Source organism: Ranitomeya imitator, chromosome 9, assembly GCF_032444005.1.
Source record: "Ranitomeya imitator isolate aRanImi1 chromosome 9, aRanImi1.pri, whole genome shotgun sequence".
Taxonomy (NCBI): Eukaryota; Metazoa; Chordata; class Amphibia; order Anura; family Dendrobatidae; genus Ranitomeya; species Ranitomeya imitator.
Genome location: NC_091290.1, coordinates 144,624,228 through 144,641,177, shown reverse-complemented (window position 1 = coordinate 144,641,177; position 16,950 = coordinate 144,624,228). Strand labels below are relative to the sequence as shown.

General features: G+C 41.1%; 1 protein-coding gene and 1 long non-coding RNA gene across 4 annotated transcripts in view; one reads left to right on the top strand and one right to left on the bottom strand.

Moving 5' to 3' along the window:
* Positions 1–464: 464 nt before the first annotated feature.
* Positions 465–10,717, bottom strand: LOC138649148 (uncharacterized). Of its 3 annotated transcripts, none has more exons than XR_011315250.1 (5): positions 10,596–10,717; positions 9,244–9,402; positions 6,969–9,076; positions 6,150–6,301; positions 465–3,025 (listed from the first exon to the last, which is right to left on the bottom strand). It is a non-coding gene; the product is annotated as an uncharacterized lncRNA (long non-coding RNA). The 3 variants fall into 3 exon arrangements; XR_011315249.1 differs by lacking the exon at positions 465–3,025 and adding an exon at positions 4,530–5,088; XR_011315248.1 differs by lacking the exon at positions 465–3,025 and having other exon boundaries at positions 4,530–6,301.
* TSHZ3 (teashirt zinc finger homeobox 3) overlaps positions 9,295–16,950 on the top strand; it is an 88,037-nt gene continuing 80,381 nt past the window's right edge. The window contains exons 1-2 of the mRNA XM_069739310.1: positions 9,295–9,431; positions 11,037–11,214. Coding sequence (XP_069595411.1) covers positions 11,175–11,214 — 40 coding nt within the window. The 5' untranslated portion in view covers positions 9,295–9,431; positions 11,037–11,174. The remainder of the gene's footprint in view (positions 9,432–11,036; positions 11,215–16,950) is intronic.

Here is a 16,950-nt window from a genome sequence, read left to right as displayed (position 1 = left end):
GTGCTGCTGAAAAGCCTTGTTAAATGAGCATTGCTGCCCCTTTGTGTACTTATTAAAGGCCATGTTAATTAACATAACATCTATAGAGAAGGGGCCCGGGCAGTGTTGCATGGCCCATTACAATTAAGCAGCAGACTTCATCAAAAAGTCTTCTTTTTTTTTGCCTTTTTTGTAATTGTTTATCAAAATAAAACTTACATTTTTGATGACAATGACAATTTTTTTTATATAAATGTATGAGTATTACCTACTAATTAATTAGTAGTAGAAGTCATTTTTTTATTCATATTATTTACTATAGTTTGGGTTTAGTCAGGTTGCAATAAATCTGTATTACACATGAACCACATAATGTATAAATACATATGGAGGTGTGGTATTACTACGCCTAAAAAAAATACAAAAATGAGTGCTTATAATATATATATATATATATATATATATATCTATATATATATATATATATATATATATATATTTATATAGCAATTATTTTAGGTGTATTAATGGGCTCAATGTCTGCCAGTGTACAAGCTTCCATCTATGGAGGAGATCAATAAGCTGAATACACTTTAATACATAGCAAGGGCTAAAATATAGGAGCATTAAACGACGGCTCCCAGCTAATATATAACCCTGCAGAGGTCTTTTTTTTTTCCAGTTACTTGCAGGGCAATCATTCAGTTTTATCTGATTTTTTTTTACATTACTTTTTTTTTTTTTTTTTTCCAGCAGTCATTACATTTTTATGGTTAAATTGAGGAAATTAGATAAATACGCTTCAAAACAATCAAATAAAAATAAATATATAGATATTATTTTTCCTGTTAAGCGCATCCCGGATTATTGCACTTTTGAGTATCATGATGCAATGTGTGCGGAGAAATAAGACGGGAATTAATAAGAGGCCAAAAAAAAAAAGGGTGACGCATAAGCTGAGAAATGGGTAATTATATATAAAAAAAAGAAATATTCTAAAAACAAGAGGGTAAGCGAGGACTGCGATGTACGATAACCTACCGTGTATTTTTTTTTTTTTCTGTTCGTTCCCACAGTGTCGGGAATAGATACTTATGTAGCAGGTGACCAATAAAGAATAATGTGTTCTCGTCTGCCACGACCTTATTTAAATGAAGACACAGGATGAATAATTTATTGCGATTTATTATGTACACGGCCCGTCCTCATTGGCTTCTGACTATACGTGAAATAGCTGTTATGGGTTTGCTGAGACACCTGCCTTGGAGGACCCATCTCACATCATAGACAATTTATTATTTCCGGGAGGGGGGGGGGGGGCGCAAAATGCATTGCTTGATTGTAATTATATCATTTAAATATTTTATTAGAGACAACAAATATGATTAATTCTTAATAGAAAAAAAAAAAAAAGCACACAAGTCAGGTGGATCTCCCTGGCAATTAAATCATGCTTAAAAAAACATTTATCTTCTATCTGCATAATAATCCGGCGGATTCCATGTGGATTTGGTTTTATTCTAACGCTGAACGATGATTATTATCTTCTATTATATACAACATTCCTGCCTTTTTTTCCACTTTTTTTTATTATTTCTTTGCCGAATGCCGTCGAAATAAACGTTAACATTACAATAAGGTAATTAAGTTAATTAGCAAATAATTGAAATACGGTAGCTTCGGGAGATAGGAAGCAATTGCTGGAACTTGTGTTCCCCCTGCAGCTGTACGGTGTGAAGGAATGTAGAGCAGGTGAGTGTTACTACATATATATATATATATTTTTCTCCCCGCCATTGTGCTAGGGACCCGTTGGGAAGATTCACGGTACGGTCAGGTAATTAAGCGACGCTTTCTTGCGATCTAATGCTTCCATTAGCGATCAGCAATCGATATCATTAGCGTATTACAGACTAGTTGCTAAGTTTACACAAAAGTAAAGCTGCCAATTAAGGCGTTTAATTATGCCTCTGTGTTCTGCATCATCAGTACCGAGATAGCTCGGCGTCTGACTCCCCCGGCCTTCCCCCACATTTGGACGATAATTTGAGAGGATGGACATCAAACACCCAGATTGCTGCACTCATAAGGCCACTGTAGTGTTACAGGGTGTTAATTGCATCTAAATCTTTCACTTTTGAGTCCCATTGACCAGTCGTCATCGTCGATTGATACAAGCGTTAACCCTTCGCTTTTCGCCGATACGCGCTGCCGAATTCACCAGGAATGTAAATTTTATATAAAAGTAGTCAATAGACATCGGGGTAACATTTAGGGAGCAGCAGTCATTAATATTTATTATGCCCTGTAAACTAATTATAATGTTATCTGCAAATGGAACTTATTAATATTAAAAGGTAGGGGATCGTCTCCTGGACAATTCCTTAAGGCGTGGAAATTTGTAAAAAAAAAAAAAAAAATTTTTAGAGTTTTGCCCAAAGGATCTGCAACGAAATGAATCTTAAGGCAGTTTTGACCTTGAGTGACCTTGGAAGTATTTATAAGGAAAGTTTGACTTTCAGACACCAGGTACACGTGTATGTGTTTCTGTATTTACTTTTTTTTCCCCCTGTATCATATAATACATAGAAGACTTTGCTACATTTGAATGCATTTTACCTAAAGAAAATCAGTGAAGTTTTTTTTTTTCTTTATTTCCTAAAATGATAAAATATCTGTCAATTGTGATCCATCCCTAAGATTAGAGATTCGTCTCAGAACAAACAAAAAAAATCTTACAGATTTTGCATTAATAGATTTTGATTGACCAAATAAATTACTAATGAAATCACCAAGTAAATATCATGGCATGAAAATGGTTAAAAAGGCCTTCCTGCTTTGGTGCCCAGCATAATATATCCCGGCAGCTGGCACTTGTAGTTCTATACTGTCACAGAAGTATTCTCATGCCCCCTGCTTCTTTTTTTTTTTTTTACCTGCTTGTAAACTTTACAAGAAGTTGTTTAAGTCTGGTCTGATTCTGCCTCCCATTCACACCGTTCAGGGTCCACAATATGTCGAGAATTGGAGAATTTACAGACCGCATCTGGATTGTTACAAAAAAAAAAAAAAAACAAGAAGAGGGAAAAAATCCAGAGCGAATTAACTAAACAAACTTTGCTGCTGTGCAAATTTTTACTTAGCAAAACAATTTACATTCGAGCGAGACTTAGCCAGGACTTAAACCCTTTGTATAATATGAATTTAAGAGGCCGGAGGGAGACACTTAGGAGCAAACTCTTCCGCTTCTTTCACTTTAGAATTGTGTGGAGTTTTTTTTAACATTTTTATAAGCAGTAGGGATCGTTGCTGCAGTCGCATACATTCATATGTACATAGACGTAATTACCGGAATATATAAAAATAGAAAATTTGCGCACATGATTGTAGCAGCGACAGTTTAGCCGATTTTCAGTATAAGCGTGTTGTGAATAAACAAAGTTTTAATTACAAGTAAATATCATTTATTCAGAGTCAGGGGGAAAAAAAAGGAATCACAATATTTAGTGTTTGTTGTGAAATGAGAATGTTTCTTATGGCTGATGTAGAGAAGGAGGGAGATAGCAATTCCTGGCTCCCTGCAGGATTTTTTTTTTTTTACTTTCGTACGTATAGCCTTGTGTGGATAACATGACTTGGGACCTCTGGTCTGACCTGTGTCAGGGTTACTGTGGATCCAATCCATCCTGAATAATATAGGGAGGATTTTATGTTATAGGCCAGATTCCAGATCTACTGATTGCTCACATCGACCATAGGTCCGAGCACATACAAAGCGACAAGATACTGGACATTTCACTTTTGCATTGCCCACATGGACAATTCTGGGTCAAGGACTGTAAAGCTACGGACGAGAAAATAATTGAAAGTCGCATTTCACCCCCCATGAGAGGATTATTTTCTTTATTATGTGTGATTACTAAGACATAGAGCGCCGGTCTTCCATAAACTTCTGCCAATTGTCCCGTGCACTTGCATAGAGTATGCACCCACATTCTGCAGATATTACCCTATTCGGGTGTATGGAGCAGATTTTCAGTCGCAGACATTACTATCCTTATTGTAAAGATGGGATCTGCTCAAGATCCGATGGCTTCTGATTGGCAAACCAAGGCTTGGTATATACAGAACACTCCTCTGCCTACCATCTTGTCATTTCTAAACATGCTATCTGTAAGGTTTATGTGGCATCAATCCCCCGAAATAAAAGAAAAAGTGAACACAAAGTCAATATAAATGACTATAAACCTATAAAAGCTCGATCTAAGAACGGCCATAAAACTGCTTCACATTCCATAAGACACATGATAATGTGTACACAGCAATCCGCAAATTACTCCTCCTCCTCCAGATCCCAGAACTTTAAGAGGAGGAGGAGACAGAACTGTTGCTAATTAATCTGCTCATTACCGTGCTGATTGATGACCTCTTTATTGGTGCTGTGCTTTGGGATACAGAAGCAGGACACTGGCCTCATAGAGAGGTCTTGGAGATTTTATATATATATATATATATATATATATATATATATATATATATATATATATATATATATATATATATATATATTTTAATATTATTATCATTCACATGTTACAAAGATTTTGCACTTGCATCATCCTATTGTGAGCGAGACAACTGTCCATCATGATTGCTAATTATTTCTAGGTGTCAGGAGCCTTTCTCTACAGCCATTAATCATGCTGAGGTCATCCAGGTCGGCTAATGATCTTTTATCAGAAATATTTTCTGCATTAATGACAGGCCGTGCAGTTTTGTTTTTTCTATAACACCTTCTGTATTCTAGCACGTCCCTCCTCGAAAGTGTTGGTGTCTCCATAAATCACGGGGAGGGAAGTTTGCACAAGCCTCACATGGGCTGCGTCTGTCTAGAGTCAAATCGCAATTACAGAAGGCTCAATAAGGAGGCCACTAATGACCGGATGATGTCTTCTGCACGCTCCAGGCTGGACTTTTTACATTTCACGCAATCGCACACATGATGCTATAATACAACCTCTTCGATATACTCATCTCTCTCACACACACGACCGATGACTGTGTACAGCGCTGCGGTATAGGCTAGGTAAAAATGTTCTGTGGACGGCACTGCAGAAGAGATCAATAAGTATAAGATAAAATGGGAACATTTGCATCTCTCAATACATTCTCAGCTAAATAAGAGCATTACTGGGAAACCTCATTATTATGATGGATCTAATTCTACCACCTACTGTGTATCTATATATTGTCATACTGCAACTATCTTCTATCTATATGTCCATCTTTGTCACCTATCTCATATCTAGTCATATTTCTGACTATCTTCTGTATCAATCATTATCAGCATCTATCGTATAAATAGCTGCTGATCTATCAATCCTCTGCTCATATACACTAAATAAATCCACATTGGGTCTGAGTGAAATTTTGCTTCCTTTTCAAGACGTTTTCAATAATATCATTTTAACCTGTGGGTCATAATCATCATCCCCGCGATACATCCCCACGACAGGTCACGCACGGTGCCGTTGTGATTTTCCTATAGTATTAGCAATCTTAACGTAACTGATTTAGGAGAGCGTTCCTGATAACGTGTTTGATTTCGAGGAAGGGAAATGATATACGGATTGATGTATATCGCATCACCGTAGCGAAGGTTCTCATCACATCTTCATTTATCGATATTTTTTTTTTTCTATAGTGATGGAAACTTTGCTGCTTTAAAGCTCGCACACAGAGAGATTAAGAAGAACTTCTGCTTCTTCTGTATTGTACAACGATTCGATGTCGGGCTGGAAATCTCTATGATTGTGCTGGTTTGTTGGAGGTTATCATAAGGAGGTTTATAAAGTATTAGGTTGTAGCTGAATTAGCTGAGGATCAGCTAAAAGAAAAGTTGCAGTGTCATATCTATACACGTTCTATGAGCAAAGAAGGTAGAAACAAGCTGTATGTTAGGACGCAAAATATCACGACAATTATTCCCTCTCTGCTCCTATTCCAACAGCGAGGTGTCTGCTAAGATCAGTCATTTAGATTAAAGGGAAAATCCGGAAGGATGGATATTAATATTATTATTGATAATTCCCATTCTACATCCGCAGCAACAATTCTATCTAGTGTCTGCAAGAAAAGAAAACTTACAAAATGATAGAAAATTACCGTACCTTTAATATACAGAAAGATCCTGCAACTACAATGCTTCCAGAGTGTGAGTTCCCAGTTACCTCTCTGTACAATTATTTCCTCCCTGCCCCATCAAACATGCTGCCACCGTCCGGGTCCACGTCATCTTCCTAATTATTTGGTGAGCCACTCTCTGCAGGAGAAGTAGAAATTTAGTCTCTCTGCTTACGTTGTCGCAGCCATTGTTAATCGCTTCATTGTCTTACAAACACATCTATTTTTTTACTTTAGCTACTAAGGCACATGTTAACTTTTAAGGAAATTCTCTCCAAAATAAAGGGGAAAAAAAAAATAGCTGATAATTTTGGTAGCGCTTTCAGTTTATAATAACGTCGCCAAATGGAAGCGACGAAGTATTCCGAATTTGCTTGTGTTTTGGAATTAATCGATCAGTTTCTTTTCTTTGATTAGACCTCAAATGGGCATTGTAACATGTCTGTAAAATGCATAAAAATGTACGATACTCGTTGTGATACAATTAAAAAGGATTCTGCACTTTTTATCTGAAGCAGCACAAGTTTCACACAAGTAACCTAAATAGAGAATGAGGATAGAACGCACACATAATAACCCTGGTAGTCTCTGTTGGCCAAATACATGGAATAAAATGCATTTGACATGCATATTTATATATATATATATATATATATATATATATATATATATATATATATATATACTATGTATGTGTATATATATATATATATCTGCAACATATTTACCTAGTAAAAAAAAGAAAAATAAAGCAGAAGGAAACTCTCTACAGGAAATAATAATGTTCAATGGCTTTTACCACCCACCTCTTGACATATTAGGCTTTACAGCTTGGATGAGGGCATGCAGGTTAGGGGCTTGTGAGATCCCTGTAAATCAGGGGGGTGTCCAGGTTCTTGTAGATTAGGCAGCAGAAGTGGATGCTTATTGATTTTCCTTTACAATACTTAGGGTAATGTAATGGTCTGAAGAAGGATAAAAGGTCCTGTGTGTCTAATGCAGGTGCTGACCTTCCCACCTCTCAAATAAAAGAGAGCATCCCCCCCAAAAAAAAATGGATGATTATTAATCTAATCAATACAACCCTCCCTCTCCACCATGCACATATGTTCCTTATTAATATCATCATCATAAAATGGCTTTTATTTCCTTGGTCTCTTGTCAGTATGGTCTATGAGCAGACAGCGCTCTACTGGACTGTATGTGGGGTCGACATTTACCGACGTGGAAGTGATGATCTATAGAAAAGGATTAGGTAATATGTGGCGATTAATAAGTAACGTAGCACGGGAGGGGTTATACAAGGCAAATAACAGGATTAACAGAAGTTGTGAAACTTTACAAAAGTAAAGTTATAATGTAAAGAAAATAAATGGGTATACATGATAGGCAATGGGTATGGCTCGTCATTTTCTTACTATTACTTTTACTCTACACAATTATGATATCTTTGATTGCTCCAAATACTTTTCTTTATACTAAAAACTGAGATAAAATGGTCTTTACGTGGTGACTTGTTGGTTATTTCTAGTATCCAAATTCACTAATAATAAACATTTGCAACTTCATCCCCACAGTCTTGGGCAAGGCTATGTGTACAATAAATATAAAGTGCAATAATTAGAGGGATTAAATGTAGCAATGGTGTTTGTGTGGACTATGGGGGGGTGGGTGTGTGGGGTTCGAGGTGTCCTGTCTGTATCGGGGGAATAGGAAGTTAATAGGAGAGTAAATCCAGGCTATTTGGCAGCGGCAGTGTGCAGGCGGAGAGCCCCCTCGGCTGGGCTGTGTGGCGGTGCAGGGTCCCACAGTGAATGGCAGCCTGTGTGTGTGATGTGTTGTGCTCTCAGAGTGCAGCAGTGTGACACTGATGGATGAGCCAATGGTTAGACGGACAGATGTTAGGGCGGATCTAAGACTATGCAATGCCAAACCAGCAGATAGAACAGAGAGAGGGAGGGAGGCAAGAAGGAGGTTAGGCTGCAAAAATCCCGATTCCTTGAAAATCACCTAATCCTGACAGACAACACACTGGATGTGGAAAGCATTTACCTCTCCGCAGATCACACCCCGGCTCCTCTGATCACCCCTCAACACCAGCACCCCAGACCTCTGGCATTCAGCAGTAGCATCTTACCAACTCACCATCCTCTCCTGTGACTGCTATTTTTGTTTTGCTTTTGCTTTTTAAATCCCCCATTTTCCAGAGCATTTCAGGAAGAAAAAAAAAAAAAGCTGCAATATTTTTTTTTGGGGGGGAGGGCATCAGTTAAGAAGATCAAGAGAATATCTGAAAGAAAAAAGAAAAGAACTTCCAAGTCGTGAGAACAGCAGCGTTTCTGCAAGTTGGTGGGGAAAGCAGTCTTCTTGTTGTGCCTGTGAATGCAGCATGTGAAGAAGAAACATCTGCAGAGAGGAGGCTTTTGGAAATATCCCAGGTCCTGAAGGATGGGGGCAGTAGGAGATTTTTTGATCTTGTAAGCTCATCCTCTCGCTCTCTTTTTTTTTTTTCTCTTTCTCTTCCCTGTAAACTGAAAGTAAAGGGCACAGAGCTACTGGTATCTGCTGGAGATCTGGAGAGAGTGCACAAGGCGCCTGGGACTTGGAGTGAAGCCTGTGATTTGCTGCCGCTGCTGTCATGAAATATCTATTAGCCACACAAAGGGGGGAAAAAATTGCAATTGGCAGCCAAGAAGGTGTTTGGCAATAGCTTGCAATCCAAGCTCAGAGAAGACAGTGCTAGGAAAGAGTCCGTCCCTCTCTGATGTGAACAGGATTCCAGCCAGGAATGCGTAATCGAGCTCCCTGCGCATCGATCCTCTGTACTTCTGCCTGGGGTTCCCTCCTTGTGAACCTGGATCCATGTAATCCACAGCTCCCACATGTAAGATCCTGGACATCAAAGTCTCCCGCTCTGAGAAAACAAAAAAAGGGCGTTACAAGATCCAGTTCATAATACTAAAGAAAAAAAAAAAGAAAGTGATCTGATGTTCCAGAGCTTTTCTGTGATCACAAGTAATATCTAATAGAAAAGACACACACACAAAAAAAGACAACAGAGAATATAGTTGTGTTTCTCACCGATCGATCTTGATGCGCACCAGAAAGAAACTTGTAGGGCTTCCCTTGAACCTCCAGATCCCTCTTACTGAGCCATTTTGGGATTGCACTGGGAAACAGGAAGGTGCTCGCTGTCAATCATGCGTTGATCTGAGGACGTGGAGAAGCATCGCCACTCGCCTGGCCCGAGAACAATAACACATTTTTTTGTAAGTACATTCATTCCCCCCGAACCCCCCCCCCCCTCCCCATTTTATTTTGTCTTATTTATTTTTTTCCACTATGAAAAATGGTCTGGCGAAAGTAAAGTTTTCTAGCTGCAGTCCTTACAGACAATGTCCTGGTAGCTCTTTATTTCCCCCCCTCTTTCTGTGCTGATAGCTGATGCATGCTTTCTGCTTGCTGGAATGTGCACAGCCACAAAGTGAGGGTATTCAGGGGTCAGCAGGGGGGTGACGAGTCTGCATGTGGTCTGGGGTCTTGGCAATCACACATACTTTAGGATAAGGCCTCCAGCGGCATGCTGGGTTCTGAAAGTGGCCTGAACTTAACTCCATGTAAAAAAAAAGGGGGGAATGTAGGTAAGGCGTGTCTGTTATGGGAAACGACTGCAACTCTCAGGATGTTGTGACTTTCCAGTGCAGGGAGCCAGGCAGATACTGGGAGCTGTGACAGCCTATTCCTGTATCATTGTATAGTGAGGGTTGACATCAGCTACCTGCATGCATGAGAATGGTCCCAGACACAGTGTAGGTATAGGTGGGTGTAATAGGGTTCTCCCAATAGGCATGCTGTGAGCCATGATCTGCTATAGTGTCTCCTCTGCCTGGCTGTGTGTACTGGCTGCTCCCTGTCTGCACAGGGCTTTGAAGGAGTTAATGAGACAGAGCCGGATGTGTGTGTGTGTATACTTTGTCAGACACTGCCTCTTTGTAGCAGCACAGATAAGAGTTAAGGTGACAGGGGCCAGTTCATCTGTTGGTGCTGGCATCTGCCCCTTACACTGTGGGCCATAAACAGTTAATCTGACAGCTACACTCTGCATGGGGAGCATGCACTTTATTTGGCAGGCTATAGATCTGCATGCTCCTGGTAGGAAATGTATGTATATAGGGAAATGTAGTAGAAACATCACTATTTGGTTCCTATCTTGTCCTAGGAGCATGCACTTCATATGGCAGACTGTGCGCATGGTAAACACTGTGTATGGACAGAGAGAAAACATCCCCGACCACCCAGAGAGGACTGGGGTCCCTGTACCTGCGATAAGTGGCCATCAGTGGGACTCCCTCCCTATATATCTGTATCTGCATGCTTCTGGTGCCTGAGAGCGCAGCATCAATGGCGGGACACACACATCCTGGAATACGTACCGTGTTGTCACCGAGCAGTCCGTGTGCAGCCATTGTGTGTAGGGACGGCAGGGTTAAGTGACAGCCTCCCCGTGTCTCTGCTCCAGGCTGCAGCACGCACATGGTTAAATGCCAGTAGTCCCAGCGCCCTGTGTGTGTGACAGCAGCGCTGCTCCCCCCAGGAAGGAGTTAAAGTGACAGCCCCTGTGGGTGCCGATGTCTCTCGGAGAGGAGCTTTCCCTCGCTCACTAGTTTGAGTGACGCCTCAGCTCTCCCTCTATCAGCCTGCGCCTGTTGCAGAGACCGGAGCCAGGGACCCAAGGATCAGGCTGGAAGCCCCCCAGTGCCCTGAATGTGCCCCCTACCCTCACTCGGCTGCACCCTGGGGGCCACCATCCCTGCACACATTCTATTTTTATATCTATTTTCTCTGTCGTTTTCTCGCAAACTTGCACTGTGCAGGCAGCCGGGGCTGTGTTGTCGGTGCATGCAACCTTCAAGAAGTGGATCCCATCGCAGGAGGATTTGTGGGGCCCCAAGACGTCTTCCTGCCTCCTCCCCAGAGCCAGCAGAGCCCAGGCAGGCGCCCTGACCAGCAGCATGCCGAGGAGAAAGCAGCAGGCGCCCAGGAGAGCTGCAGGTACTGAGTGCTGTATTCTGTGGACATTGCTACATTGTATCATTAACTCATCCTGCATGTATCATCTGTTCCCACTATCAGGGTCTCTCTGGGGTGTGCAGCGTTGGGCTCGGACTGACAAAGTTGAGGGAACAAGGGGTTACTGTGCACCCACTCTCCTTCTTCCCTCCTGGGGGATGTACAGAGTATCCAGCTTTTTCCCCTTTCACTTTTTATCACTCATTTGATTCATTTTTGTGAATCGTTCTCTGGAAAGGAAATTGTTTCCTGGGGGGTCAGGACATGTTTGTGCAGAGGAGGCGCTTGGGATGGGATGGATTTAGGGTTAGTGGGGTAACAAGGGGGCAAGGAAAGTTCACCCAAGGTTCTAGGAGAGGTGCCACATTGTTCTCAGTGTACACAGGAAGATTTACAATCCTCCGGCGCTTCTGTGTTTTTTGTTTTGAGATGAATTCAGTTGCACTAATGGTCTGGTTCTGACCCGGCCGGTGAGGTGGTCCACCCCTCGCGTAGCCCTCCATATATTTATTTCCTGGTGATGTTGGACGAGCCCTTGTTGCATATGACAAATCCTATTAGGATTTAGCAATCTCCATCTGAAGCTATAGGGGGTGAGGTGAAGGAGGGGAGGATAAGGTAGGAGGAGGGGGAATCGAGCCAAACATTATTTTGCAATAATGTTCAGTTAGGACATGTGGAGTAGTGGGAAAGGATTTCATTTTATGGACTCCTGCCATCCTTCATGTGACGACTGATTGATTGCCTGTCATCCGCCTCCTCTTTGATCTATTCACTGCCAATAAACGTCAATAAATCACTTGCCATGGTAACACCAGGCACCGTGACGTCAGCGGTGCCATGTCAACTTCCTGCCAGGTTCGGCACCGCGAGCTTGTTACAGGATCCATGTGGTTCCAGACGGTGACCTTCCACATCTGTGGCATTGTGTAGACCTCACTGTACCACTGACTGGGCCGCAGATTGCACGGTCTCTCATCTAGCCCGGGCCTCGCTGAAATCTGTCACATTTTCTCCTTCTTTGACTTGTTGTATCCTCCTAGCGAAAATGCTGTTTGCTTCTTTTTTTTTTTTAATCCTATTGTATTGTCCTGTTTGATCAGTGCTGGCAATTTCATAGCAGCTGCAAGGTGGCTGGATGTAAAGATCACGGAGATGCAAAAAGCACATTTATGTCTACAGATGTGTATATATATATATATATATATATATATATATATATATATAGTATATACTCATGTATACACGGATATACATGGTATGGTCATGGGGCTAAAAAAGCACAGCTGGCATCAAACTTTTTGGTTTACCATTGGCCTATAAACTCAGTGCTGATGTGATTAGTTATACGTTGATATATATCATGTGTGTGTGTGAACAATATATATATTTTTAGGTATGTACATATATATGCTTAGCTGTCGCCACAGTTTGAATATATGTATAGAAAGTAAAATATATGTATGTGTATGTATGTATATTTATATATACACAAACATTTCCATAGTATGGGTATACTACAGATTGCAGGTTACGACATGACTGTACTTTTTATTCTCTCCATTTTAGACATTGGATAGTAAAGTTGTTTTCATTTAACCCCTTGTTTCAGGCCAGGCATAACTTTACATCCAAGCGTCTTGCCTTTGGATATTGGAGGAATATTGTCCTCTGCGGCCATCTCCAGATAGCCATTCAGTGGCCGTTATACGGAGCGTATGACAGTTTACATGTAGGAGGAGTTTGCTGTAATATCGTGGCCATAATGTCGGCCATAAATACATCTCTGATCTTACATACCAGATCTGTGTGTATACAAGTAACAGGACGGCGATGGGGTCGGTGACGTTGTCGTTCAGCTGCTCTTGTTGTGTTTGCTGGTTCTGTATTTGGCTATATCCCAGCGCTCGGGTCGCCCTTCTCCGAGTTGGTTTACTATTGCATGCAGTACACAGGATGTAACTTTACATATTTTACATAATAACATTCCAGGTTAGTTAACTAGAATAAAAAAAAAATAAAACCTCGGCTGCACAATTAATAAGAGACGGGAGAATGGTTTTACTCTATCAAAATGACCCGTCAAAACGACTTTGTTTCATATTTGATTTAATTGTCTCTCTCCTGACAAGCACATTCATCAATAGCCTAATGGTCAATCACAGGCTGCCAGGGAGTGCTGCACGGATCTCATAGACTGGTCGTGTCTCTGTTTAATGGACGTGGCTGGGAATGGCCGGATTGTTGCTTATTTAAGCAGGAAATAAAAGGAAGGAGGGGGTCGGCCATACTGTTGATTGGAACATGATAGCTTCAGACGTATGTGCATTCTGTAGACCCGAGCAGACAACGAGGACGATCTGGAGAAGCTCAGATGATTGCCAGGAGTCAATACAGACCTCATAATAATAATGTAGAAGTTTTTCATGATGCAGAGGGTAGATGGAAGATGTAGGGTACACGGGGTCTTTTTGTGCCTTGCAGAGGACGATGACAAATTGGTTGTGCAGTGGGAAAAGGTGAGGCCAAGTCGGGGACTCTTCAACCCACAGCAACCTTGAGAATACTTGGAGGAATTTTTTTTTTCCTTTTCTTCTTTCTCCAAACTGAAAGGTCCGCTCAGGCGTAAAAAAAGAAAAGTTGTTTTGCCAGCTTCATTAGTGTTCACCTAATTAGCTGTAAACCTGATGGATTCCTGACAGCTTTAATGATTGGAAATGACAAGCTCCACGCAGTGTCATCCAGGAGAATTAGGTTTGCAGCTAGTTTGATGTAATCAAGTTGATATTACACAGTCCTGCTTGCCTTTACTTGTGCATTAACTCAATTTGCTGCTGCAGGTGACAAATGGATTTTGGTACCTGGATAATCATTTCATAGGGATTAGGCCTTTTTAATGGTCTGCGGGGAGGAGAGCAGCTTCGGGAGCTATGAGGAGATCTTAACGGATAGTCGTAGAGTTCACCCTCTTAACCCACTCTGTGCCAGACGTTCCCAATCCATAATGAATAATGTTGCCAAACTATGGACATACTATAGATGATCTCCAGCACTGTATATATGGGAATATACCTGTAAGCTTGTGGTCTAAGTAATGAGTGTGGGCATAGGTTTTATGCCTGCGGATGACCCAGGCCTCTTTTGAGCCTTCGTTACCTTGATTTGCCTCTGTCTAGTAAAACACCAGCAATATTTTCCCATAGCCGACACCACAGGCCAAGTGCAGCTCCAAAATGACGATGTTCTGATTTAGGCATCTTTCCCAGTTCAGTTTACACCTTTTGCCTACCCTAAACCCTGACTTTTACAGTTGTGAAATGTTATGCAAAAAATATTATATTTACCCATTTATATTTAGGGGCTACCCGATGGCCATTTCCTACTAACACTGAAATCCACTTTTTTTCCCAGGCCTTGCACTGAAATCCCTCAATATTTGCTAGTATAAATTCAGTTACAGTTGCCCCCCTGCAGCATATTATCTGCCATACATTTGTTCATTGGGACAGAGATTCCTCCTTAGCAGCCAGCTGACAAAATGATTAGCTATGGCTGTCCATTGCAAAGAAAAAAGGAACAATGCAAAAAAAAGGGGCGAATTTAGAGAAAGAATAAGGGGAGGGGGGTGCACATTGTGAGCATGGCTGGAAAATTCTACTGATATCTAGAGACAGAAGAAAAAAAAAATCAGTTTTGAGAATCAGCTGCCATCTCTCCCATTAGCTTGACAGCTGTCAATTAGTACTTCAGTGTTCGCTCCCAGTGCAGTTTATTGCCTGTCGTTGATGTTGTCATTTGTTCTGTGTTTTGCCTACAGCGTTATCATGAGCAGGACTGAAAGAGTCAATAGCTGATGTATCAGCAGTTATTTTGTAAATTGGCTCACAAGTCTCTGCATTTTCGTTTTTTTTTCCCTTCGTAAAGATTGTTTTGTACAGTGATTAGAATGAATTGTGACTGCAATACGATTATGAGCAATACACTTCAGCCAGGGGTTGGGCAGTGGAGGCTTCACCATTACACTGGGTCATAGAGCTGTTTCTCGGGATCAGAATGAAAGTAACTGCAGACAGACGACTTCCCCGATGCGGGCACCTTCCATATTTCGCATCGTTCCATCTCTGCAGTGACATTAGCGGTATTTTATTTCATAAGAGGCCATGTTAGTAGGACCCCGTTGGCTTTACGGGAAAGTGCCACCCATAATTAGCGTACTGTTAACCTTTTTGCATTAAACAGGGGGAAAGTAGACTCCTCGAACACCCGGCCTACGTCTCACTAAAATGCCATAGACGTCGCAACAATTAACCCGCGTGCAGACGCTGTCGTTTTGCCTGACCCTGGGCTGTACCTCTTCACCAGTTTTGAGCTGTTAAAAATTCCCAAGGTGTAGCACTTCGTCGTTTCCTACACTGGGTCTGCTGCAAAAGGTTGCAATTTATCGTTGTCGTAATTAATACGGGAGCATTTCATGGCGGAACGAGGGCTTGGAATACCAAAAGGAGACTCCAAGTGAAGCGTCCCAACAAACCTGCTTCAATGCTCGCTCTTCCCTGTTACAGTTTTTTGTCTTTTGATTCCTTCCAGATTATTATTAACATGTTTCTTCTGCTTTTGACGACCATATAGATGTGGTTGGTGAGGTCTCCGATGCCCATCTCGAGGCTTAGCAGTTAGACGGCCATGACTTTCCTAAATGGACCTGTCATATAGCGGACCCCATGAAAACTTTAAACTTTAGAAATAAAATCTACTTTTTCCACCCACATACATTTATTCTAGTTCTACAACTTTATGCCTTAAAATCACATTAACTCAATCCTTAACCAATAGTGATTATTTATTTTTTTTGCTTTTTTGTATGTGTGATGACACCGTAAGTATCCTACTCCTATCCCTGTGACTTCAGCCTTAGCAATAAGACCTGGCACTTGGTCTAAAGGGTTTAACGATTACCCTTATAAAAGACAATATTTCTACAACTCGGTGATGCAAAATGCAACGTTCCCCATGTTTATAAGTTTACTATTGTTTTTGGAACACGTGTGCTTTTTGGTTGTTTTTTAGATTTTTTTATCACATGCAAACACAGTAAATTGGCTGCTTAATCAACACGTACCATCCCCATTTAAAGTAGTTTTCATAGATAATTAGCAAATTGGTCTGCAAACAATTAATAAACGATTTCATATCCGGATGCACAGGCCGAACAAGCCGCCTGCCCACAACTCCCTCCTATCCTATCTGCCTGGAAATCTTGAGCCTTGAAGAATGATGTAAGTTTCCTTGTTTGTGCTTTAATTATAAATTATTAATTCATACTGTCAGGACACATGTTATTAATTATGACTGGGGTTTTTTTTCACCTACAGCAGCTGTTTGGGAATAAAGGGGGAACAGGTTGAACTGTATTTTGGTGGATATTCTGCAAGTAGAAAAATAAATCCTGTGCAAATGAAAACACCTTTGGAAATGTCTATAGAAAGCAGAACGTGAGTAGGATATGTGGAGTCGCCTTCGCAGACGCCGTCTCACAAAGCTTTTAGATAACACATCATTAGCGTCATTTGAATATACCCCTTTTTTGACGCGGTAATGACACATTTTTGAGTTTGTATCAAGATCCCGAGGTCAATAGTACAGGCCAATAAGCAGATATAATAATACTTTTTAACGCCTGAGAAGGCAGGGAGGGAATGGAATGGAAAAAGCTTCTCC